General features: G+C 41.3%; 1 protein-coding gene across 8 annotated transcripts in view; it reads right to left on the bottom strand.

Moving 5' to 3' along the window:
- Positions 1–18,848, bottom strand: part of SF3B1 (splicing factor 3b subunit 1) — a 42,266-nt gene extending 23,418 nt beyond the window's left edge. For 2 of the 8 annotated variants that reach the window (XR_010591634.1, XR_010591635.1), the window contains exons 1-6: positions 18,676–18,835; positions 5,765–5,931; positions 4,284–4,385; positions 3,627–3,741; positions 2,095–3,431; positions 1,698–1,777 (exon numbers count right to left, since the gene is read on the bottom strand). Coding sequence is in view for 2 of the 8 variants with exons in the window: in XM_005294292.4 (XP_005294349.1) it covers positions 1,698–1,777; positions 3,627–3,741; positions 4,284–4,385; positions 5,765–5,931; positions 18,676–18,703 (492 nt within the window). In the remaining 6 variants the exon portion in view is untranslated. Of the gene's footprint in view, positions 1–1,697; positions 3,432–3,626; positions 3,742–4,283; positions 4,386–5,764; positions 5,932–18,675 lie in introns of those variants that run through there. The other 6 variants (XR_010591632.1, XR_010591633.1, XM_005294292.4 and 3 more) reach the window with 6 other exon arrangements.
- Between the last annotated feature and the right edge of the window lie 8,261 nt (positions 18,849–27,109).

Raw genomic sequence — 27,109 nt, forward strand, 5'->3', positions numbered from 1 at the left:
AAATACTGTTGCAAGCCACGAAAGATCTGGAAAGCCCCAGACATCCTGCTGTTTGCACCTAGGGGGATACTTACATATGCAGGTGTAATGTCTTACAGACAGAGTTGCTAGCATGTGGATTCACTCCAGGAGAACAGTACAGTTTAGATGCTGGAACATTCATAAAGAAAAAACTGCCTATGCTAGTGGTAACAAGTATTGTATGGCAGCTGAAGAGGACTATTTCTGGTATGGACCTAAGAATGGTACTTTAATTGGCCTAGGTACTGTTTCACACCTAAATTTCCTAGGGTAATAAATGGAAAAATTGTTATATTTTGTACCAGTTTTTTATAATGTAATTAAAATAAAAGCAAAGTTAAAATTACAGCAAGATGCTCTAAAGGCAGAGCAAATTTATAAGATAGAATTACGCCCTAATGAGTGAGGTGAGCTTTCACCCTATGGCGTGTACTTTAAGCCTAATATTAATGGTAGTTCAAATAACTACAAGTACTATAGTCTTGGGAACTGGGTAGTTGCTGGGTAGTGAACTTAAAAAAGAAACCACAAAGAGGCAGGAATATGATGCAAATTAAATGAATGCTAATATAAATAACAAAAACAAAAGCAGTGGAATGTAGGCGTGGCTTGACATGAGTAGTTAGACATGCATGAGGCCTCACATCTTGGGAGACAGGACTACAGAGGTAAATGGATCAGCAGGCTGTACTAGCTAAGATAAGGGGGAACACCCAGAGAACCATTTACAATGGACAAGATAAATCAGGAATATGAAGATGAGGTAAAGAGTAAGTCATACATGGACAGAGCATGCTGTACAAGGACTGGTTCCTACAATGTAACCAAGCTAATCACAAAATGTACGATGTAATATATAGTAAATACAATGTCATGTGTAAACGTATTTAAAGGAAAGGGTTTGCTCTAACTCTGGGTGTGTTGTATGCCGGGTACCCACTCCTTTTGCTTGAGCCTGATCAGCTCAAGCGTAGTTTGACTAGATGCCAATAAAGAAACCTCAGAGACAAGTTTGGAGTTAAGCTGAGTTCTTGGGAAGCGAGTGAATAAGGTATTGGGAGGCTACTGAACGGATAAGGTCTCATAAGCCACCCCAATACGTGGGTTTCAAATACTGCAGCAAAAAAATGTCTTAAAAAACCTATTTGGAATCTATTCCAAATAGGGAACCCAGTTCAAAGTCTTCTAAAATACTTTATTTTTCTTTTAAAAACAAATTTAAATTTTAGGCCAAATTTAAAGAAACACAATCAACTCGAATTCTCTAGTGATTTAAGATTTTTTTTAAATGAACTAAATGCACGTTCAGATATGATATCTGTCATCAGAATCCTCTGGCAATTGTTTCGGGGTTTTACAATCACTTTTTAAAAATCTCTCTCTTGTCTATGCTGCATGAAAGATCAACATGGGAATCTGACTATAACTGACTGAACAGGAAGTAATTTACTTTGTGCGTATTAAAGGAACAACAAAAAGATTTTCCTCCTCCATGGTTATCTTAGCTATTATTTTGAACCCTAGTAGATAAGCTTTCAAACAAATGTGATATTTAAACAAGTAATAACCATTTACACATGAAGACTGGATTTCAAAGGAGCCTAAGGCCCGCGTTCCTTTAAAAATCCAAGACAAAACAAATAAAGCATTAAGCTCAGATCAAAAAGATAACAGACCTCTTCTTTTGTTAAATGCTGTTCACGCATAACATCCATATATGTTCTGGCATTCATTTTAGGATCAGGTGTCTTCCCTCCTGCAGAAGAGAACAGCAACAGGACAGGAATACAATAAGTACAGGATAATCAAAAAAATCTACTTTTTTCATTGTCCTGCTCTAATATTATATTATTCCATAATCACTTAATTTTACTTTTTTGATTGAATTTTTTTAAAAATTACACGTATCTTACGTTTATTCAGTTTGTTGATCAATTTAACCTGTTTGAACACAAACATAACTACTGCAGTTTAAAACAAATATTTTAAAGCAGATAAAAATGATAAAATGACAACACAGTTAAGAGTCTTCAGAAGTGATGGGTTCCTGGGTTGCTAATCCGGAATACGTACACTTTCGTGCCTTTGTGTCCATCAGCAGTTCTGACTTCAAGCAGCAGAATAGAAGCCTAGAAAATTATCTCTTTACCATTAGTAACACTTTGGAAAGATATTTATATTCAAAACATTACCTTGTGTAAGCTGTTAAATCCTACTTGTTATCTGACTATGAATAACTACAGTATACCTAGATAATGATTCAAAATGTTTTAGCATAAAGACCAGTTTATACATTTGACAAATTTGGACAAAAAAAATCCTCTAGTTCTTTATTTTGAGGTGTCATATTGTAGAAGGGCTTCATTTCTTATATTATAAAAAAATGAAATTATACTATTTGACCCTCTCTTCTTCTGAAGGTACAATTACAATTGGGAGTTGATTGTAATACAGTACATTTACCATCACGATGATACTCACAGGCAAAAAGATTTTTGTATACCATGTTTTATTCTGTGTAACTTGAGATTTTATTTTAACTTTTAAATACTTTACGGAAGCCCAAGTATATAAAAATGAGACTTATCATGGACACACTATTCTAAAAAAATGTGCAGATTTGCTATACAAGCAGTATAGCATTACAATTTAGGAAAAATAAAATTCTTAAACATTTTCTATACTGAAGATCATTGCCCAATTGGCAGTGTCATTCTGACACTAGCTTTGATAGGACTTTCCTTTGGAATACTTTTTCACCATAATTTACACAGGATGTGTTGAACTGCACCCTTAAGAATGCAGACAGGACTGGCATATAGCAGTACTGCTGTAGGAAAGAAATTAAGGACAGTTAGTATGGGCCTGTGAATTCTGACAAAACATGTTTATATCAATTATTACAATTAAGCAAGTAAAATAATTAATATCCCTATTAATTCATGCAGGCTGAAATTCTAATTTGTAAAACCTGCAACAGATTCTAATTTTAAGCAAACAGGCGCCTTATTTTCACTTGTGAAACTCACTCACCTGAGGAAAGCTTCCATCAGGCCCATTATGCCCCTTGTGCTGACTTGCATACTAAAATTAGCAGAACAGACTTGAACTATTAAAAGTATCAAAGTCTCTTTATATGCTTTTTGTTTCACTCAGCTATACTACCTGCATTAACATAAGATGGTAAGAATTATGTGCTCTATTTTGAGAATTAGCATTTCAAAAGCAATAATCCTGTAAATCTATGATTTGGAATGAAAACTTTCCATGTACTCAACGTACATTTATTTTGAGCACAAAATACATAAGTTGTTCAAAGTACAGTACACAACCCAAAACAAAATGAAAAGAGAAACCTTTAACCCTTTGTGTTTCTATGGCAATGGCTCATTATTTTCTTGTCCTTCTACCTGGAAAGAAAACTTGTGTTATAAAGATGAAAAATATGACATCTATGATTTCAACCAAATCTATAAAAATCTATATAAAAAAGGGGATGTTTAAAACAAAACTAAGTTCATAAGCATGCCAAAAGAAATCAAAGGGCTAAAGACAATTTAAGACAACAAACTTGATAAGATCTATAAAAAAGTGAAACCAATTACCATCTGCAAAAGGATCAAGACGCTCAGGAGAAATGATCATCATCCGTCTGTGCTTTTTATATTCATCTTCTCTATCTGCAATCTTCTGTGGACGATGTTCAGCAAAGGGATCATACTTAAAGTAAAGAATATTTGATTGTTAGCCCACTATACAAAATAGCAGCATGAAAGATATCTGATGAGTGGCAGAAAGGTAAACCCATGTGGGTTTCCAGTATTGTCATATAGGTTAGGATTTATTTTACAGTCTCAAATCATAAAACATCGGAACAGTAAACTGAGAGGAGATTACCCTTTACAACTGGAAAAAATGATTGCTACCAGTGAATTTCTGTCCAGCAGACACTCCTGACTAAACCACATTACCATGCTTTACATGAATTGCTTTCACTTAATTCTAGTTTTTTCTCCTCCTTATAAAGATGATTTTCAAGCACTTGACCCTGTTTTTAGTAATTATAGAACTGCCAGTTTCATAGTGAAAGAACTAATGTATTTTTCCAAATGGCTTTTAAAGTCTTAAAAATATGGAACATAAAAGCTACAGGAGCCACTTTAGGATAATATGTTGTAAAATGTTTTACTAAACACCAAAAACACTTACACTAAAAACCTAGAATGACTTTGCGCTATACTCATAAATTTAAGAAAATTCACCTGTTCAGTTGACTGTGGTATATCATTAAGTAATGCCACTGGAGCATGGTACCCTGGCTTCTTCTGACCAAGCAAACTTGTAGAGGAGTAGTCGTCATCATCCTGTCAAAACAAAATTTTCAGAAAGATAAATATATTGTTTATTTTAAACTGCATATTGCAAGATTTACATTTTATAGCTACGGATTTCTATATTGTATCGAAATAGAACCAGCTACATTTACTCTATACTTTATCCCCCTGCTCATAAAGGTACAGTTTTACTCCAAAAAAATCAACTGCTGAGCAGATGATCCTACCTACGTTATTAAAATATAGCTTGCCAAGGTGCAGGCATCATGTGTTCTGCCACATGTTGCCAAGCATGAAGTAAATTGTCTATACTTGTTAAATAGAAGTACCAGATGATCTCCAACATCAATTGTTGGAAATGTAAGATGCCAGAGACATGTAATATACCTAATAAAAAGAATCTCCACTCTACACAATCTCCAGTAAAGCAATTCAATCTGAAATTATGAAAAGAAAATGGCTATGTGAATGACAAAATTTCAGGAGGGAATTCTGATGGGAAATCTGGGGGTGGGGGCTGGTAGGAATCAGAAACTTATAAAGAAACTGCCAACTCAATAATAGCTACTGAATCACAAACAGAATTCTAAACAAAATATTATTAGAAATTCTCATGTGGAAAGTACCTACAATATATATACACTATACATATAGTAATCTAACTATATTCAGTACAGACATTCCCTGCTACAGTTCAGTAGAAAGTTTTAATAATACTATTAAATAGCTATTAAAAGTAAGCCATTTGAACTGAAATATTTGCAAAACAGTTATTAAATTGACTTTATCCCTTTCATTAGGAGGTCTGTTTTAAATGCAGCCTTTGACCTCTTCTAATGACAACTAATAGCACTTGACAAAAAAAAACAAAAAACTAGTAAGCAAGTATCAAAATACCTACTATGTAACCAACTTTTGAATTACAAGTGTCAGCTTAATTTTTGTTTTGTTTACTCTTCTCCTTACCCCATATACTCTTTTAAAGAGTATACTTGGGTTATTAAACTACACGGTCTACTTCTTTATAGGCAGAGGCGTTAATGGGCGTTTTGTGACTATTCACACAACTAGAATTTTGGTTATGACTTAAAATATTTGCCTAAACTTTGTAAACATTGGGAGTGAATATTTTGACGGTCTTTTATTTAAGGACATTATTGAGGAGAGGAGTTAAATATCCGCAAAAAGACAATCCCTTTTCTTTTCTCTCTTTTTACTCTTAGAATCTATGTAAATTAAAATTTTAAATTTTACGCAGTTTGAAATTTTAAGTTTAAAATATTCAATCTGTAAAGAAATCTGCTAGTTTTTTTCTTTATTTGACTAATTTAAAAATACTCACAGAAACAAAATTAAGATCTGAATTATTTTGACGGCTTTCCCTAAACCAAATAATATGTTTCACTTACATCTTCTAGTTCAGTTGCTGCAATAGAAGTCACATATCCAGCAAACCTGCTGTCACTGCCACCATAAATCTCTTGATCATAGTATCCTGTAGAATCAAGGCCTACTCCCTGAGCTTCATCAAGGGCAGCCTTTTTTCCTTGAATTTCTCGAATCTGTGCTTCAATATCTAGGAAGAAATAATCAATTTTAGAATTCTTATCTAGTTTGTTGTCAAAGCAAAGTTTACAAGCATGATAAGGGGTGAGACTTTTGAGAAAATCCCGCAAATAATATAGCAATATTTAACATTACACAGAAAAGACTGATTTTTTTCTCCCTATTCCAAAGTGATCCTCTTATACACCTCTACCCAGATATAACGCTGTCCTCGGGAGCAAAAAATCTTACCATGTTATATCGAACTTACTTTGATCCGCCAGAGTGTGCAGCCCTGCCCCCCGCCCCCCCCCCCCCCCCGGAGTGTTGCTTTACCGCGTTATATCCGAATTCATGTTATATTGGGTCGCGTTATATCGGGGTAGAGGTGTAGTAGCATCTCTCACGCACAGTTATATTAGAACAATATCTTAATGTACTGCAAAACATTTTTGCTTAAATTGAAATAATAGTTCTACTTCCTATACTGTGACTTAAAGGATATAGTTCATGTTTATTTATAACTAAGGCTATTATTTAGTCAGGGAGGAACCGCAGGGTACCCCCACTGGCCCTAGAACTCCAAGCCACTGCAGGCAGCAGGGTACCCCACAGTTCCTGGCTGCTGCAGGGTATTCCCCAAGCTCCCGGGCCGGGAACCCTACAGGTCCTGGCCGCAGGGGGGGATGGGGACCCCAAGCTTCTGGCCACCGCAGGCCCCCAGAGCTGCGGGCGGCTCCTAGCCCCTGCGCAGCTGCCTGCTGCAGGCGGTGTGGAGACCCATAGATCCCCATTTTGTCATGGATATTTTTAGTAATAGTCATGGCCAACCCGTGACCTGTCCATGACTTTTACTAAAAATATCTGTGACAAAATCCTATCCTCATTTATAACAACTAGTGCTAACATTATTTTCTTTGTTCTGCTAAATATTCTGGGGGAAATTATTTTCCATATTTATTTTGCAATCTAATTTAAATTTGGACAGCAGAAACTAATCCTATTCCTCAATGCATGTAATGTATTCATATAAACGTTTCTTGAATTGGTTAATATAATCAGAACCCTTCTAATAAATTATTCAATTCAGATAATTATAACTGGATTCCACGTGTAAAGTTACTTCATGAATAATTACAGTGGAGCTATAATTAAGACCTCCTTTCTGTCTAAAGGTAAACTCTTCTAAATTCTCTAAAATCTGCATGCCTTGCAATTTGGTGTGCCACAGAAGGGCATGGGTTTGGGTAAGTGAGCCAAATTTGCGGGGTTCCTGAGATATAGCCTACCCCAAGTCTGTTCTTAAGATTGACACATTTTCAATTCTTTTTGAGCAGACCTAAGGATTAAACCAAAGTTCTGATCATGCCTAAAATGGCCTCAACTGTTCAACATTTATCTTAGCTAGTGAATGACACTCACTAACCCATTTCCCATTATTTATTTTTATTCAGCTATAAATGTATCTGTTTGCATGGTATGGAATAAAAGTCTATTTTTGGAAACTTAATCTTTATTAGTTCACAACATATGCTGGGTAGGCATCATTCACAGACAACAGTAATAGGCGCATTTACAATGTTATATTACTATACAGACAGCACTCATCACAAGGTTCATACCATGGTGCAAAAGAGCAATGCCAGGCAGAGCGCACTACAGCAGCACACATTACTGGAGCTCATTAATGAAATGGTCTTTCGAAGGGCAGGTCTACACTCCCGCGGGGATAGATTCATAGATTCTATGACTGGAAGGGACCTCGAGAGGTCATCGAGTCCAGTCCTCTGCCCTCATGGCAGGACCAAATACTGTCTAGACCATCCCTGATAGACATTTATCTAACCTACTCTTAAATATCTCCAGAGATGTATCTCAAACCTCCTAAGGCAATTTATTCCAGTGTTTAACCACCCTGACAGGAACTTTCTCCTAATGTCCAACCTAAACCTTCGTTGCTGCAGTTTAAGCCCATTGCTTCTTGTTCTATCCTAAGAGACTAAGGTGAACAAGTTTTCTCCCTCCTCCTTATGACACCCTTTTAGATACCTGAAAACTGCTATCATGTCCCCTCTCAGTCTTCTATTTTCCAAACTAAACAAACCCAATTCTTTCAGCCTTCCTTCATAGGTCATGTTCTCAAGACCTTTAATCATGCTTGCTGCTCTTCTCTGGACCCTCTCCAATTTCTCCACATCTTTCTTGAAATGTGGTGCCCAGAACTGGACACAATACTCCAGTTGAGGCCTAACCAGCGCAGAGTAGAGCGGAAGAATGACTTCTCGTGTCTTGCTCACAAAACACCTGTTAATACATCCCAGAATCACGTTTGCTTTTTTTGCAACAGCATCACACTGTTGACTCATATTTAGCTTGTGGTCCACTATAACCCCTAGATCCCTTTCTGCTGTACTCCTTCCTAGACAGTCTCTTCCCATTCTGTATGTGTGAAACTGATTTTTCCTTCCTAAGTGGAGCACTTTGCATTTGTCTTTGTTAAACTTCATCCTGTTTACCTCAGACCATTTCTCCAATTTGTCCAGATCATTTTGAATTATGACCCTGTCCTCCAAAGCAGTTGCAATCCCTCCCAGTTTGGTATCGTCCGCAAACTTAATAAGCGTACTTTCTATGCCAATATCTAAGTCGTTAATTAAGATATTGAACAGAGCTGGTCCCAAAACAGACCCCTGCGGAACCCCACTTGTTATGCCTTTCCAGCAGGATTGGGAACCATTAATAACAACTTTCTGAGTACAGTTATCCAGCCAGTTATGCACCCACCTTATAGTAGCCCCATGTAAGTTGTATTTGCCTAGTTTATCGATAAGAATATCATGCGAGACCGTATCAAATGCCTTACTAAAGTCTAGGTATACCACATCCACAGCTTCTCCCTTATCCACAAGATTCGTTATCCTATCAAAGAAAGCTATCAGATTGGTTTGAAACGATTTGTTCTTTACAGATCCATGCTGGCTATTCCCTATCACCTTACCACCTTCCAAGTGTTTGCAGATGATTTCCTTAATTACTTGCTCCATTATCTTCCCTGGCACAGAAAAACTAACTGGTCTGTAGTGTCCTGGGTTGTTTTTATTTCCCTTTTTATAGATGGGCACTATATTTGCCCTTTTCCAGTCTTCTGGAATCTCTCCCGTCTCCCATGATTTTCCAAAGATAATAGCTAGAGGCTCAGATACCTCCTCTATTAGCTCCTTGAGTATTCTAGGATGCATTTCATCAGGCCCTGGTGACTTGCAGGCATCTAATTTTTTTAAGTGAATTTTAACTTGTTCTTTTTTTATTTTATCTGCTAAACCTACCCCCTTCCCATTAGCACTCACCATGTTAGGCATTTCTTCAGACTTTTCGGTGAAGACCGAAACAAAGAAGTCATTAAGCATCTCTGCCATTTCCAAGTTTCCTGTTACTGTTTCTCCCTCTTCATTGAGCAGTGGGCCTACCCTGTCTTTGGTCTTCCTCTTGCTTCTAATGTATTGATAAAAAGTCTTCTTGTTTCCCTTTATTCCTGTAGCTAGTTTGAGCTCATTTTGTGCCTTTGCCTTTCTCATCTTGCCCCTGCATTCCTGTGTTGTTTGCCTATATTCATCCTTTGTAATCTGTCCTAGTTTCCATTTTTTATATGACTCCTTTTTATTTTTTAGATCATGCAAGATCTTGTGGTTAAGCCAAGGTGGTCTTTTGCCACATTTTCTATCTTTCCTAACCAGTGGAATAGCTTGCTTTTGGGCCCTTAATAGTGTCCCTTTGAAAAATTGCCAACTCTCCTCAGTTGTTTTTCCCCTCAGTCTTGATTCCCATGGGACCTTACCTATCAGCTCTCTGAGATTACCAAAATCCGCCTTCCTGAAATCCATTGTCTCTATTTTGCTGTACTCCCTTCTAGCCTTCCTTAGAATTGCAAACTCTATGATTTCATGATCACTTTCACCCAAGCTGCCTTCTACTTTCAAATTCTCAATGAGTTCCTCCCTATTTGTTAAAATCAAGTCTAGAACAGCTTCCCCCCTAGTAGCTTTTTCAACCTTCTGAAATAAAAAGTTGTCTGCAATGCAGTCCAAGAATTTGTTGGATAGTCTGTGCCCCGCTGTGTTATTTTCCCAACATATATTTGGATAGTTGAAGTCCCCCATCACCACCAAATCTTGGGCTATGGATGATTTTGTTAGTTGTTTAAAAAAAGCCTCATCCACCTCTTCCATCTGATTAGGTGGCCTGTACTAGACTCCTAGATGCTCTGAGACTGATCTAATGGCGTTGATTTAGAGGGTCTAGTGAAGACCCGCCAAATCGACTGCAGATCACTCTCCAGTCAACTCCTGTACTCTACCCCTGACAAGAAGAGTAAGGTAAGTCAACGGGAGATTTTCTCCCGTCAACCCCCCGTGGTGTAGACCCTGCGGTAATTCGACCTAAGGTATGTAGCTGGAGTTGCATAGCGTAGGTCAATTTACCACCGTAGTGTAGACATAGCCAAAGCCTCAGTATACCAAATAGCTCTAGTTTGAGCTCTTCTTACTGCTCTGGTATCCAGCTGCTCAAAATCAGGAGACAGCCATTCTACCTTCATGTTCCCTCCCTCCTCCCTCAGCACCCAGGCAGAAACTTTCCCCCCTTTGCTTCATAGATAATATGCAGGACACAGCAGGCAGCTAGAACTATTGGGATTTTTTTTCACTGAGTTTCAATCTTGTCAGTAGACAGCACCAACAACCTTTCAAACAGCCAAAGGCACATTCAACTGTCATTCTGCATCTGCTGAGCCTGTAACTGAAGCACTCCTTGGAACTGTTGAAGCAGCTGGTGCACAGCTTCCTGAGCCATGGGAGTAAGGGGTAGGCTATGTCTCCCAGGATCACTATTGGGATTTCAACATCCCCAATGGTAATCTACCAATCTGGAAAGAAAGTCTCTGCTTGCAGCTTTCTGACCAGAACCTGTGTTCTTAAAGATGCGTAGGTCATGCACCTTCTCTGATCAGCCCACACTGATGTTGCAAAGTGTCCCCAGTGATCCACTAATGCTTGCATTACCACAGAATGTTGATGTACTCTGTGCCAAGGTGGTCTAGGGCCAAAATAGATGGCATGGCATGCATCTCCCTATCGCTCCACCGCATTTTGGAAACCCCATTGCTGCAAAACCATAATGTTCTGCACACTGCCCAGCGTCACAGTCATTTGACTGATCGGTAGCAATCGGGCACTGCAAGTTCCCACAGAGCAATCACCACTTGCTCCTCCTCTGTCAGTGCAGCTCTCAGTTTGGTGTCACTGCTGGAGGGCTCTGCACACAGATCCAGGAATGTGGCCTTCTGTATCCGAAAATTCTGCAGCTACTGCTCCTTATCCAAAACCTGCATAACAGTGCAAACCCAACAGTCGGTGCTCGTTTACCAGGTCCACAACCAGAGCTCCACCATCTGCAGCTGCTCCGTGAATACTGCCAATAACTTTGAATTGTTTCTTTCTATGTCCAACAGCAATCTAGCCTCCAAGGAATCGTCATGTTCCCCGCAGCTCCTCTGGTGGCTTTGCAAATACTGCAAGATCAGGTGCCCCATGCTCGCAGTGCTCATCAGAATAGTAGAGCTGTGCAGGATCCATACTTCTGACACACATGGCAGACAGTGAGAAGGGACGTGCAGGTTTGCGGGGATTTTGAAAAGAGGCACAAAACATTATGGGATGGAACATTGTATTATGAGATGCTGAAATCATGTTCCCAGCACCCCTGCGTGACTCATTTGGCCCCATGAGGCATTGCAAAACCTTCCCAAAACACCCTGCACTAGATGGTGGCACATTGCACAGTGGGATAGCTACCAATGCACACTGCTATCTGCACTGATGCACGTGCTAATGAGGACGTGTACCGCTGACACAAGTAGGGTGACCAGATAGCAAGTGTGAAAAATTGGGACACTTTTTTTCCAGGGCAAGAGGGCGAGGGATTTAATTGCATATATAAGACAAAGTTCCTAATATCAGGACATCTGGTTATCCTAGACACAAGGAGCATAGTGTGGGCATGCAAAAGCAATTTAATTACTGCAGCAGCTGTATGCTGACGTAATATAGGTTGACATAAATTGGTAGTGTAGATAAGGTCTCAGATGAACACACAAGTTCACACCCCTCAGAGCTACAGTTTCAGGTTGCATTCATCTCCATGGGGTGCTCTCCTGAGAACTAAAACATTGAGATCAATAGACTACTTCACACTTCTCAGATCCTCCTATTCTTTCTTGATTATCCTGTGCTGGAAAGCTGGATACAGCAAAGCAGTCACTGATGATTAGTTTCATAACATATTATAGTGGAGCACCACCTCTCCAGCTGTTAAGATTGAGAAGACTTTTCTGTTTAAAGGGTGATTATTTGAAGTGATCTAAAATACACATGCTTACTCATGAAATTTGGCTTGGTTATCCAAATTTTGGGTCATTTGAGCAAGAGGTTCCTGAGATACAGTCCACCTGAAAAAAACAGCTTGTATTAAGGTTCACAGGTTCTACCAATGTTTTTTGTACACATCTGGTCCGTGAATGGCTTAATGGGACAGCAAAGAGAGGGTAAGCTAGAAATGGCAGTGGTGGGATGTACCTTCCAGGGCAGGAGGGAAACACACCAGTCTTCTCTAACTCACTTGAAGTTACTGTAACTAGCATGTAATAAAACCATCAAGTTTTTTTTAGACATAAACCATGTCTGATTTTTCTCACTGACCCCGTAAGCCTACATTCCAAACATTTCAAAGTACAACCATTATCCCACTTGACTATAACAAAGTATATGGGGGGTGGGACACTTAGGAATCACATAGCAACCATGTGGCCTATGGGGTGAACAATGGACTGGAACTCAGAAAGTCTGGGTTCTATTCCCATTCTGCCACTAGCATGCTGGCTCACCTTGGCCAACTCACTTCACTGCTCTGGGCCTCACTTTCCCCATTTGTGCAATGGAGATCATGATATTTTTCTCCTTGGTAAAGTTCTTTGAGATCTACTGATGAAAAGTGCTATATAAGAGCTAAGTATTATCATTACCTGGCAGAAGTAGCATTTCAGCTACACACATTACAACTGCCTAAATGACCACTAACTCCTACCAACAACATTTTTCTGTTAAAAAAAAAACCCTAAGAAATTCATTGACAAAGGACTTTGTTAACACGGAGTTAAGGTTGCCCAGTGGTATCTCATGCCATTCCAGCAATTCAAGTTCGGCAAACTCAAACTTCTGGTAAGCAGGATATACAGAGTTATAGTATATGTCCATGCAACTTTAACTCTGCCCTCTGAGTGATGCCCCAACACACTAATCGCATATATACCCACACTCTGCCACCTCCCAATGAAATAAATGGGAGCTTTGCCACTATCTTCAATGTAAGCAGGATCAGGCCCTAAATCAACTAGAGTGATAGCAAAGATGTGGATTCATCAGCAAAGAGGACAGAAATCCCCACAAAACGTCTGGCTGTATTTGTGCTCCTATTGTACTTCATTTCAATAGAGAAAGACATTATCTGATCAAAACTGGAGGAGGCAATTTCAGCAGGCCAAACAATTACACAACTCAATACCTGACCAGAACACTGGGTTTATACCCCACACTTGCAGAAATCCCATAAACATTTGGAATGACCATAAGTGGTCTAATGATCAATTTTTAAGAAGCACTGTCAGCTGGTATATCATCTTAGGATAATTAAAGCTGAAAGGATTTTTTTAAACCTTTCACTATTTGTGTTCTTTATTATCACTCTTCATTTCATTTCTACCTTCCAGGATGAATGGATTTGTCAGATTTATTTTCCAGTTATCTTGCATTAGACACCAGGCTGGGTCACAAATCCTGTAAAATTTTTAAAACTAAATTAAAAACTGTTAAGTTTTAAAAATTTTACAGGATTTGTGACCCAACCTGGTGTCTAAAACTTTATTTTCATTAAAAGCTACTAATATTAGGTTTTGTAAAACTTATTTTAAAATCTGGAATCTTGGGCCACATAGAAACAGAGTCAAATCAAGCTAACTTTGAAGTATCTCTAAAATGGCCTTTTAGGATTCCAGGTTTATAGTGGATCACTGATTCCACCTAAAAACAGCTTAGTTTAGAAAAAAAACATCTTTTTAACTGTATCTGTCAGCTCTACAAACTCAAAATCAGATCGGAAATCAAAGCTGGATTCCTTTCCTCTCACACGCTGTCACTAATAATTAAAAAACACCACAGGTCAAATTATGGTAGGCATTACAATGGAATGTTTTGTACATATGCAACTGAGGGAATAATTTGACTTGACAAATCCTTAACTGGTTACCATGTGTGAAAATTAAAGAACCCAGTCTGAGGGCTCAGGTGCAGTTTTCAGGGCTGCTAGATAGAAAAATGGATTTTAATTGTGAGCAAATCTGATATGGAATCATTGAGATACAATGACTATGGAACCGCACCATGCCACTTTTGTGGTATTTTTCACAGCAGAATAGTAGTTTCTCTCTTTCTAAAAAGACAGTAACTAAAACACCACAGTGCCTCTTAGTATAAGGTCAGCATTGATTTAGGCCCCAATTCTGCATTCCTTGTGTACTCACACAACTGTTTGTTTTCAACAGGAACAGGCTGCAAAAATTTCCCATCATTACCAGTGGTTCAGTTACACCATGATATCACTCAAATAACCAAGGCATCAATATCTGTCATGTCTTACGGACTATGTTGTGTAAATCAGTTTCTGTGACAGTGCTTAAAACAACCCTCTGGAGCCTTATCAGTTCTACCACCAATAGAATTGAACATGTTGTAGCAATAGTGAAAGTTTTGTGGCAAGACAGTCTAGTGAAGACACCCCTTTAAAAGGAAAAGCTCAATCAACACGGCAGAGGTGGGCTACAGCAAGTGTTTTTTGTAGAGCTCATCATACAACTCCTGATCAGACACAACCCCGCTTAGTGTAGGAAATCAAAGACAGGTAGCATGATTGCATATTTTAAAAGTACTATGCTAGGCAGCAAAGACTTTAGTTTAAGATCAGTTAAAAGGCTTATTTAAAGGCAGTTAATGAGCTTGGTGACTTTCTATTTATCTTGAAAAATCCTGGCAAAATTAAATGATTATCATCTCAGGCCCGATTCAGCAAAACATTTACTTAAGTGCTTTACTGATTTGGGACCTTAATATAAATGTATAGAATTGTTAATTTAAGTCTGAAGAGGAACTATACTTTTCTGAAAAGAAAACTGAATTCCAATTCTTTCTTCACTTTTCATATTGAAGAAGAAAATTATAATATCTGACAACATGAAAGTATTAATTCTTCCTTTTCTGCATTTCACCCTATTTTGTAACTTTTATAAACCATAGTATTTAAACAAAGCATAGTATCATGAGTATGATTTAGCTAGAAAAACAGGTATTGAGCACTGAGTCTTTACAAATACAACTGATATCTTCAAGTTAAAAATAATTTAGACAAAGCACTTTTTTTTCCAAAAAATGTGATAACCGAATTCACATTGGTAGTACCTTATGCCACAAACAGCTCCATTTACTTCAGTTGACTGCTTGTGGAGTAAGGTACTATTCAATGTGAGAAAAGGTATAAGAATCTGGCCCGGTATTAACATATTATATTAAAGAAATATTTTTAATTTAATTTACTTTTCCCAATTCACTCTGTTTATTTTTTGTCTACTTTAGTTAGACTTTGTCTACACTACCAGATTTTTTTTTTTTTTTTTGTCGGTAAAACTTTTGTTGGTCAGGGTTGTAAAAAAAAAAAATTGCCAACACAGCTAATGCTGCTCATTAGGGGTAGTTTAATTATGCCGGCAGGGGTACAGCTGTGCCTCTGTAAGGTCCATTGCATAGACAAAGCCTTAGTTTGGACATTGAGCACACTTATTCAGTTTCACTTTTGTTTCTAGCGAATCCCTTTAGATGCTCATACATAAGCAAAATAATTATACCTGACAGCTTCCCTTTAAATTATCCAGTTGACAATAAGAATTTGAAGCTGTTAATTTCTCTGTTCTGATCCCTAGAAAATTGCTTTATGATAATTTTTTTTTCTGAGACACCCTTCTTGGAACATATAGCTATATACTACAACACTCTGCAGTTGTAACACTGAACACACTACCAAAAAGTTTTTCCAAAACACGAATGTGGTTATTCATGTTGATTCATTTGTGATCCAAGGCTAACACCTTGGCCGTTAGACTAACCAACCCTGCAAACATGCTCATGCTTAGTCCATAGTCCCTTTAAGGCCAATGGAGTATGAAGCTAGTTAAATGAAGCATGTGCATGCTTGCAAGACTGGAATTTATATTTGTATTGTTACCATTTTTGGTAAATTATGGTTATGAAGTCTGGTAGCACAGACAAGACACCAAAGAAACTCAGTGGCCCTGGCAACCCACAGAATACTCAGATTCTCTGCACAATGATAGGCCTTATCTATACTTAAAATCTAGGTTGACACACCTACGGTACTCAGGGGTTTGAACAATCCACAACCCTGAGTGCTGTACCTATGTTGACCAAACCCACAGCAGAGAGGTGGCATTCTTAAAGTGACAGAAAACCCCCTTCCGTCACTGTACGCTACATCTACACTGTGTACCTACGCTGGCATGGCTACAGTGCTGTAACCATGCTGCTATAGTCCCCATAGCATAGACATGGCCACACTGTCATAGAGTTTAAGGCCAAAAGGAATCATCAGATTATTCAGTCTGACATCCTGTACATTCATAGGCCACCAACATCACCCCAGCATCCATACACTACTCCCAATAACTGTCAAGTATCAGAGGGGTAGCCGTGTTAGTCTGAATCTGTAAAATTGTCTTGCATCTGAAGAAGTGAGGTTCTTACCCACGAAAACTTATGCTCCCAATACTTCTGTTAGTCTTTAAGGTGCCACAGGACCCTCTGTTGCTTTTCCCAATAACTGAAATTAGACCAAGGTATTACAGCCCACAGACAGACAACAGGAGGGATTGAGGTGCACCAATGCCCAAGGCCTCTGAAATGACCAGGAACTAATTAAATTAGATCTACTCAGATAATCCCAACAAATGACCTGCACCCCATGCTGCAGAGGAAGGTGGAAAAATTGCAAGATCACTTCACCTGAATAAATGTCATATATACTACAGTGCACAAACTCATTGCAAACTTTAGAAAAAGAGAGCTTCTCTGACAAAATAATGTAAGCTTTCCTGTGCCTTGTCCCACAAACTGGAACTAGATCTGCAGCTCTTGTGAACTATTAAGAGCTCCCAAGAGCTAGCATTCGTGCACAGGAGTTCCTCTGAAGTAGAAAGCTTTGTAACTAATTCATCATTTGCACATAATTCAGTAGTAACATATGCACCCTATCTACATTACAGGGTCCACCATCACAACCATCAGTGGAGCTGCACTAGTAAATTATGGTTATGAAGTCTGGTAGTACAGACAAATCCTGGCAGATCAACACCCTCCATTTGAGTCATGTATGATGCATTCAAATAGAAATTGTTTATATGTGTGGTGGACTACTAAGTGCCCTTGTTCTATCAGTTATCTCACAATTAGCTTTAAAGCGGTTTCAAGAGTAGGAAGTATTGCAGACATATTGTGGCAAGGCAGTTTTTGCATATGTTCAGTTGGGGAAATGAATCTGGCAACAAATAACCCAAACAAACCTTTTATAACAGCAGTTACTAGAATGACAAATTAAGGGCCCAATCCTGCAACTGACTGTGCTCGAAGAGATCCTTTTACACCCACTCAGAGCCTCAATGAAGTCAACGGTGCTCCTACCATATAGAATTGGGCTCTCATCAGGACAGATTACTGTATAACCTCACTTGGGCAGAGTGGCTAACTATTTCAGGAACATCACACTTGGGCACTTTATAAGTAACAAGTGTCTCTATTCACCCTAGCAACCCAGTATTAACTACTTTATTACAAAATAAATACTATTGATATGGAGGAGATCGAGCGAAAGAGAGACTACGCAAGAAGATCAACTAGTGTTACCAATTCCCAGTCTCTGGTGTGGAAGGATAGTAAATTGTAACATGCAGTATTTAATAAGTGTTTCTGGACTTGCCATCTGTAACGCGGGAATACCACCACACTTTTTAGTCAGTAGGAGACAATAACCCGTGTTTGTATTTCTAAATGGAAGACAACGAGAATGGGAACACGGAGAGAGCCTGGGGAGCGAGGCGGAGTTTCCGTCATTGAATCACATCCAGACTGGATCCGCACATGGCTCGCCTCTACACGGAGCCGGGAAGGCGACTGAGCAGGACAGAGCCGGGCTCCGACCCGAGGCGGACCGGGGGCTCACGGGCCAGACATCACCTTCAGAAAACGAAGCGCAGCCGCTCCCGCCAGCCACCGCGTCGCCTTCGTGCCCCTCTGCGCCCGCCCCCATGTTACGGCGTCCACCACCCCCGCTCTCCTCGCTCGGCGCCCGCCGCTAACCCATCGCCGCTCTCCCGCGGCGGGGCGGCCCGGATGGTGCCAGGCAAGGCCAGACCGGGGTGGGGGAGGGGGACCTGGAACAGACGCAGGCAGAGACGCCATTACACACAGGCCCTGCCCACTCGCCCGCTCCTCCACCCAGCGCTCGCCGCGGCCTGCGCCGCTCCCCTCACGGTCAACCGGGCCCGGCGACGGGGTGCACGGGGGCAACAAGGCGCGCGCACCCGAGCGGGGGTGGCTCCATTTCTCACCTTCGTGGGTCTTGGCGATCTTCGCCATTTTGTGCAGCGCGAACAACACCGAGACGGAACTGGAGCTCCCAGTCCCCAGCCACTTCCGCTACGAGGGGCGGGGGGAGGGGAGACTCACTGCGCAGGCGCAATGTACGTCAGCTAGCGACGGTCCGAGGCGACGGAGACTCACTGAGCAAGTGCGGTTGCGTCGACGGGGCGGGGGCAACAGTTGCGCAGGCGCAGTGCTGGGCCTCACGGGCGTGAGAAAGCGCCAGGGGGAGTCTAAGGGGACGATTCTTTGTAGCGGGCACCCCCCACACGTTTGCCTGTTACCCTCAGCGTGCTTGGCTTCGCTGTAGCGTGAGGGCTCAGCGCTGGGTGGAGCTTTTCCTAGCTCCGCCCAGTGGGGGATGCCAGAGCCAGATGCCGCTTGCTACGCTGCTTGGCGGGGCTCGGATGTCCTGCTGGGCTCGCCCATGGAGCCTGGGTGCCCGGCTGTGTTCTGCCAGGCGCCGTTCCTCCCTGATTCTGGAGATGACAGATTGGGGTGCTCTCTGGACCCCCCCCGGCCTGGCACGAAAATGTGATGTCACTCACAGCAAAGTGTGCGGATGCTCATTGCATGGGCCTTTTCTCCTTTCTTACTCGCTTTGAGAGCAGCGAGACAGTTAATGCTGACATTTTAATTCTCATAATTGGATCTCTGAGTTAAAACCTCACTGAGATTAATGAGGCAGTTCACATCCCTCAAAGATATTGTCTCAGGTCCAGAAAACGGAGGCAGAAGTCACTAAATCAGTTAGGCTTACTTTATATTTTGGAAGTTATATTCATAACAATAAGAGCTACAGACGTTTTCAAAAAAACATTCTGGAGCACAAGATGGTGGATCAGGAATATAGGGAATGCTATGTATTCTCCCCTAGGTCGAGTCATGTCCATGCTATTGGTGCCAGCTGTTCCTTTGCCTTTCACAGTGCTAGAAGATTGTAGCACCATGCCAAGAAAGTGTCAACTTATCCTCAAACTGTGACAGAGTTCCACCTGAGTGCCAATGTGCTGACTGGAATGATATAGCACAGTGTGGCAACACGATTGCTCTGCCTGGGACCTGCAAGCAGGCCCAAAACCCACAGCACAGGAAATCAGTATAACCCTGAAACGGCTTGGAGAGACATCTGATCTACTCTATCTGTCACTGCTGATCTGATGATGACCCTGCAGTAACACTACAGCAAGTAGCAGTGCTTGAGGCTGCTACTTTAGAATACAGGAGCATTATTACTTACGAGTATGGGCAGCAGTGTGTCACCACCATGATTTCTGTAATGTTTAAGTGTTTGGGGATTTTTTTGTGAAAAGTCATGTTGTCCAAGTCTGATCTTATTTGCTAGTTTTACAGTAGTGCAGTTCCACTGACTTATCTGGAGTTACTCCTGATTTATGCTGGTATTTTTAAAGGGTATTTAGGCACCCAAAGATGCAGATAGGTACTTAGTGGGATTTTCAAAAAGTGCCTCAGTGCCTAACTCCTGTAAAAATCTGACCCAAAGTGCCTGCAAATCCTTCTCAATGTGGCTACAGCAGCTGGTCATTGCAGCCACAAAAGTGATTGCTAGACACTGTGTAGGGCGCGCAGGAATTATGCTAATTCCGTATGTTCCTTTGGGCTGCCTTGGCTGGAAAGGCTTGAAAGAAACCTTAACTAAACTCAGAAACATATTAAGTGGATTTTCTCAAATTAAAATAAAAAAAAAAACCACCTTTAGACTCAGACCAAACCTGGAAAGTTTCAACCCTAAAGGAAACACGCAGAAAGCTGAATTGGACTTGGACTAGCAACCTAGGGGTGAAAGGCTCTGTATTCTGTTAAACAAAGAGCAACAGAAAACTGCATGAAATTATAGCAAAAGCTGTGGTGGCTTTTATTTTTATTCTCCTGAGTTAGCAAGACCACCACCATTTTCACTTAGGCTCACAACGTCTATTAGATTGTAATGGTTTTCAGCCACTCAGTGATACTATGCTGAGATACTACCATGATGGGTGCTCTATAAATACAAATAATGGGTAGATTAGCTGGACAGATGTCAGCAACCTGGTCTCACCAGCAAGTAGGTGATCAAAGATGTCATAAATCATATCTCCTATTTTCCTGATGTACCAGCAAAGTTTAAATGAATGTATTAGTCAAGCCAATGTTGGCAGTTTGAGTTCGTTAAGGGCACTTTAAGAGATCCTGTTAAAGTCAGATTGAGATGGATTAGCACAGCTGTTTGGAATTATTATTGGGATAAATGGTGGAGTTTTTAATGGGATAGATGTTGCTATGGGGAGGAAGTTTATATTTTATTATAGTTTGTTTTCTGTGTTGCAGATAAATTTTGTCAAGCTGTATGGTCTAATTCTGTTTTCATTGGAGAATGATCTATCTGGAATGTTATAATTTTTCCATTTATTTGAGCTGGGCATTCAAATAGCTGAAGATGGTGAGGATCTTTTCTTCTCTTCCCTTATTTTTATATTCCCTTTTATCAGTTCATGTTTTGCTAGACTCTCTTTACTGACACCCCACCCCTTCTTCCCATAGCCACAGAAAGGATTATTTGTTGAGTCTCTTGGGGATCCAGGTCAGGAGATCAAGATAGACAAGAATTCAGTGCAGCAGGAGTTTAATGTGTGTAACTGTGATAGTTCTCGAGGTACCCAGGACTGTTAGTCACCTTGTTACCCTCCTTCCTTCAGCGAGAGAGAGTCTTGCTTATGCTTAACTTGTCAGCTTCCTGACACCTCCAGTCTTTTAGACCTCAAGTCCTTATGATAGATCAGGTTGTCTTTTTGTTGTTCATTATGGTTACTCATCGTAAACCTTCTTTTATAATATTTCCTTTACTCAAAATACATAAACAGAAAATAATCAGCTGTAACAATTCTATCTGTTTCCAATCTTCTTACTTCAGTGCTTGGAACATGATCCTTAGCTAACCAGCAAACTGTGGATAAATCCTGCCATGACTATGCCACTGTGATAGTTCTCAAGGTACTCAGGACTGTGAGTCACCTTGTTACCCTCCTGCCTCTAGTGAGAGAGGGGCTTGCTTGTGCTTTAGTGGAAGTCAGCTCCCTGACGCCTCCAGTCTGCTAATCACCCAAACAATCTCCTCTGGGCTATGCCAGCCCTTCCTTTGCCTTGCAGGTTAACAATAGGTATACTCCGGTACTTTGAAACATTCCCTTGTGGTGGCCAGCCCATTATCCACTGAACACTCACAGTAATACCAGGTCTGCTGTCCCTAAAGGAACAGTATACACACCTGCTTGAATGATTCAACTCGGGATCAGCTACTTGTATAACGCCACAGCACTAAGATATATTTATAGTTAAAACATAAGTTTTATTGTCAATTATCAAAATTTAAGAGATAGCGAGTAAGAATAATGGAAACAAGAGGTTACATATAAAACAAAAGTATAACACATTTTCTAAAGACTAAACTTAACAGGTTAACCTTTAGTCTAAATACATTTAGCTCACCCCAAATGTCCTTTGCAGCGTTTTCAACAAAGCCTGGTTCAGAGCCCATTTTCATGAAAATAAACGCACTGTCCATTTACTTCCTAGATGCAGGGATAAAGGTGTCTCCTTTTGCCTTCTCCTTATATCCCCCAAAGTTCATTGTTTGTTCCCAGAATCAGGTTGACCCCTTGTTGTTTATTTTCCGGTTTGCTGACTCCCTGTTGATTTTGTATGTAAATAGGGCTTCCATTGTGTTGGTTTACAATGCTTAATTTAAATGCAGCCCAAAAGAGACAGGTGAATAAACATATTTCTCTGGCAGAAGTCTGTTTGTCAATTCTGCCTTGACACAGACTTCAGGAACATATTTTCAGCATGCATACATAACTCCTTACATAGTGTCAGTACATACATTTCACAACAATATTAATGACCGATGTCATCCTGGCTTTCTGTAAAGACCTCACGTGATATTCTCTGGTGAACCAGAATGTACATACCAACATCAGGATATTCTTGTTACCCCCTTGACAATTGGCACTGAGGAGTTTGCGGGTGACAGTAACCAACTGGAGTCATTGTCACGTGATGGTGTTCCCCATAATGATTAGTGTGCAGTGTCTTTCCTTCTCTTGCATCTCAAGCTTGGCTTCTAATGTCTGTTGTGCTGCAGAGTTAACATCAGCAGCAAGGTTATAAGTATAGCTGGTCAGGAATTTTCTGACAATTTTGTTGTTGTTGTTGTTGGAAAATGCTAATTAGTCAAAACTAAATGTTTCACAGACATATTTCAGTGTTGATGAACTTCTGCTAATAGACAAAAAGGGTCCAATGGGATCCTGCCTGGGCAGGGTTCAGTTAGAAACCTGCCTGGTTTCCTGCCACCTCATCCGGCAGGCTGCTGAGGAGCCCAGATTTCTACGGTCCATGACTCCAGGGCATCGCCACCATGTGGACAGTGTAAGGACTGGAGCTCCCAGGGTCCATGGCTCTGGGGTGGCCCTGCCACACTGACTGCCCCAAGGCAGGGAATCCCAGGCTTCTAGGCTCACAGCTCCATAGCAGGGAGCTTGGAAGCTCTGAGATCTCTGGCTTGAGACCCTGACATATAGCTAGGAGCCTGCTAAAAGTTTCTAGGCACTCTGTTCCTGGGGGGAGACTCCTGTGATTCCAGGGGACTTCCTGGGCCACCCCTGACTTCCTGGGAGCAATCCAGAGAATCCCCCGGAGTTGAGGCAGTGTGAGAAGACCCTAGAAATCGGGGAAGGACTAATCAAATGGAAATCTTTCAATATTTCCTAAAATAACATTTTTTTTAATTTCCTTTCCACAGGCAATTTTGAAATTTCTAGTTTTCTTTCTTATTTGGAGTCAACACATTTTCAAAATGATGGAATTTCCCGTGGAACAAAAATTCAGAGTCTTGACCATCTCTAGTTACAAATAGTTGCTCTGACTATACATCCTCCAGCATAACAGAGAAATAAGGCATATTTCAATAGTTGAAGAGGACATGACTCCCAGGAACACTTCTAATAATTCACTTCAGAATAGGCCATCTCCTGTAAACTAGAAAACCTAGCCCCAATTTTGTGTTGTGACTGAGTTTGGTGCAGTCTGAGGGTGGGAGGCAAGGCTTTCATCCTTCCTCCCCCACAGATTCTGGAAGCAGCAAAGGACTGTTTCCCAGGACCACTCTAACTTATGGCTGCCTACCATGGCCCCTTCTCTGACACATTCTTTCCTTCCTTTTGTGATATCCCCATCATGCTCCACCAGCTCTATGCCTCCCTCCACCCCACATCAGGGAGATTCTCTGGTAGTTATTTCTACTGGGTTTATGACTCCTGTATCCCAGTGGAGCTGTCACACAGTAGCCTTATGTAACCCTGAAGAAGGCCTCACATTTTTAAATGTAGTTATAAGAAAAAAAATCTGCATGTATGTGTGAGTCTCAGAAGGGCAAGACAGAGAAGGCACTAGGCAACTGATCCTGTTTACTAATATACCCAATGCCAGCCTTGAAAAAAGTTATACCTGCATGTAACAGGGTGAGCTATCCCCGTTACTGTCAGTGGGAACCTGGGGCCAACCCACCCTGTTCCAAGGCCTGGCCATTTAAGAACAGCTGCTCAGGAAGGAATAATGGAACCAAGCTGATAATGGGGGACACGTGCCAGTAGAATCACCACCTCCTGAGCATGATAAAGCACTGCTTTTTAGATAGAGGGGGAGCTGAGACTCAGGAGAGAACTGGAGGAAGGGGTGTCCTGGGGTAAAACAGAATGGGGAAGTGGGAGGAGCTTGCTAGAAATGAAGTTTCTGGAAGGAGGATTATGGTCCCCCTGCCTTGAGGGAGAAGTTTGAGACCAGGACTGGGGGTAAGGAAGAGAGCTGGGAGAGAATCCAGAGCGAGTAGAACAGTGAGTGGAGACTTCAGAGTTTGGTGCTTTATAAAAGAGAAGCAGGGCCGCCAGGAAGGCTTGTAGTATAGGAAGAGGCCCTGGGTGAGAGAAGCAGAATAGACTGTGGTTATTGGAGGGGTTTCCAGGCCTGGGACTCTATAGAAGAGGGTGGCCACAGGTTCCTCCTATATTGCTACCCTGTGATGATGTGTAGTGACCCCTGTAGATAAGGAGAATATAGGACTGATTAGAGCCTGGGAGAGAAGTGCTGGAAATGAGGTGAAGATGAAGGAAAAGACAGTCCCTCAGGCAGGAAGAATCTTGCCTGCCAAGATGGGGGTGGAAGACTTGTTTGTATTTTGATACCTTGAAAGGGGTTGATTTTTGTGATTTAGCTGGAGGACTAAGTCACCAAAGCACCCAAACTGTGCTGAAGGCCCAGATGATCATCTCAGATGAGGGGAAACTGAAGCAGTGTTAGTGCATTGCCCTGTGAGGTGTTGTGCTCTGGGACTGCATTCTACAACACTGCAGAACAGGTACAGCTGGAGGGTATGTGCTGTGACCCCAAGTGTATTAACTTGCAATAAATCCCCAAAGTTTGTTTTGAGGGAAGCCAATTGAATCTGAATGGAGAAAGAGATAGTTTAAGGCAAGGAGCCAAATCTATGTCTGCTTGCTCTTATGTTTTGTTGCAGAGTCATTGGCCATTATCTTTGAAAACACATGGCGATCGGAGGAGGTCCCGGATGACTGGAAAAAGGCTAATGTAGTGCCCACCTTTAAAAAAGGGAAGAAGGAGGATCCAGGGAACTACACGCCAGTCAGCTTCACCTCAGTCCCTGGAAAAATCTTGGAGTAGGTCCTCAAGGAATCAATTCTGATGCACTTAGAGGAGAGGAAAGTGATCAGGAACAGTCAGCATGGATTCACCAAGGGCAAGTCATGCCTGACTAACCTAATTGCCTTCTATGATGAAATAACTGGCTCTGTGGATGAGGGGAAAGCAGTGGACGTGTTATTCCTTGACTTTAGCAAAGCTTTTGATACGGTCTCCCACAGTATTCTTGCCGGCAAGTTAAAAAAATATGGGCTGGATGAATGGACTATAAGGTGGATAGAAAGCTGGCTAGATCGTCGGGCTCAATGGGTAGTGATCAATGGCTCCATGTCTAGTTGGCAGCCGGTATCAAGCGGAGTGCCCCAAGGGTCGGTCCTGGGGCCAGTTTTGTTCAATATCTTCATTAATGATCTGGAGGATGGCGTGGTCTGCACCCTCAGCAAGTTTGCAGATGACACTAAACTGGGAGGAGTGGTAGATACGCTGGAGGGTAGGGATAGGATACACAAGGACCTAGACAAATTAGAGGATTGGGCCAAAAGAAACCTGATGGGGTTCAACAAGGACAAGTGCAGAGTCCTGCATTTAGGACAGAAGAATCCCATGCACTGTTACAGACTAGGGACCGAATGGCTAGGAAGCAGTTCTGCAGAAAAGGGGTTACAGTGGATGAGAAGCTGGATATGAGTCAACAGTGTGCCCTTGTTGCCAAGAAGGCTAACTGCATTTTGGGCTGTATAAGTAGGGGCATTGCCAGCAGATCGAGGGACGTGATCATTCCCCTCTATTCGACATTGGTGACGCCTCATCTGGAGTACAGTGTCCAGTTTTGGACTCCACACTACAAGAAGGATGTGGAAAAATTGGAAAGAGTCCAGTGGAGGGCAACAAAATGATTAGGGGGCTGGAGCACATGACTTATGAGGAGAGGCTGAGGGAATTGGGATTGTTTAGTCTGCAGAAGAGAAGAATGAGAGAGGATTTGATAGCTGCTTTCAACTACCTGAAAGGGGGTTCCAAAGAGGATGGATCTAGACTGTTCTCAGTGGTAGCAGATGACAGAACGAGGAGTAATGGTCTCAAGTTGCAGTGGGGGAGGTTGGATATTAGGAAAAACTTTTTCACTAGGAGGGTGGTGAAGCACTGGAATGGGTTACCTAGGGAGGCGGTGGAATCTCCTTCCTTAGAGGTTTTTAAGGTCAGGCTTGACAAAGCCCTGGCTGGGATGATTTAGTTGGGGATTGGTCCTGTTTTGAGCAGGGGGTTGGACTAGATGACCTCCTGAGGTCCCTTCCAACCCTGATATTCTATGAAGATGTACATGGTGCTTTATAAAAGATGGCAACAACTGCCCAAAACCAGGTTATAGAAATGCAAAGTCCTAATAACTTCTGGGGTATTAAATTGTGACTAAAACCAGGGGTGATGAGAGGGGAGGAAAGTGGGGACAATTGTACCTGAGCTCAGGGCCCCACTACCAAAAGTCTGTAACTGGGGTGAAATAGGAAAGGGTGGGGCTTCAAGTTCTCTTTCAACAGGCCTGTCTAGAACTTACAGTTGTGGATCAAGACACCACTGTTTGGTGCTGTACAAACATATAGCAGAGATAGTTCCTGTCCTGAAGAGCTCACAATCTGGACCAACAAGATTATTGGATGAAACAAACAAATTGGTCAGAGTGGGGGAAGG

Source organism: Chrysemys picta, chromosome 11 (assembly GCF_011386835.1).
Source record: "Chrysemys picta bellii isolate R12L10 chromosome 11, ASM1138683v2, whole genome shotgun sequence".
Taxonomy (NCBI): Eukaryota; Metazoa; Chordata; order Testudines; family Emydidae; genus Chrysemys; species Chrysemys picta.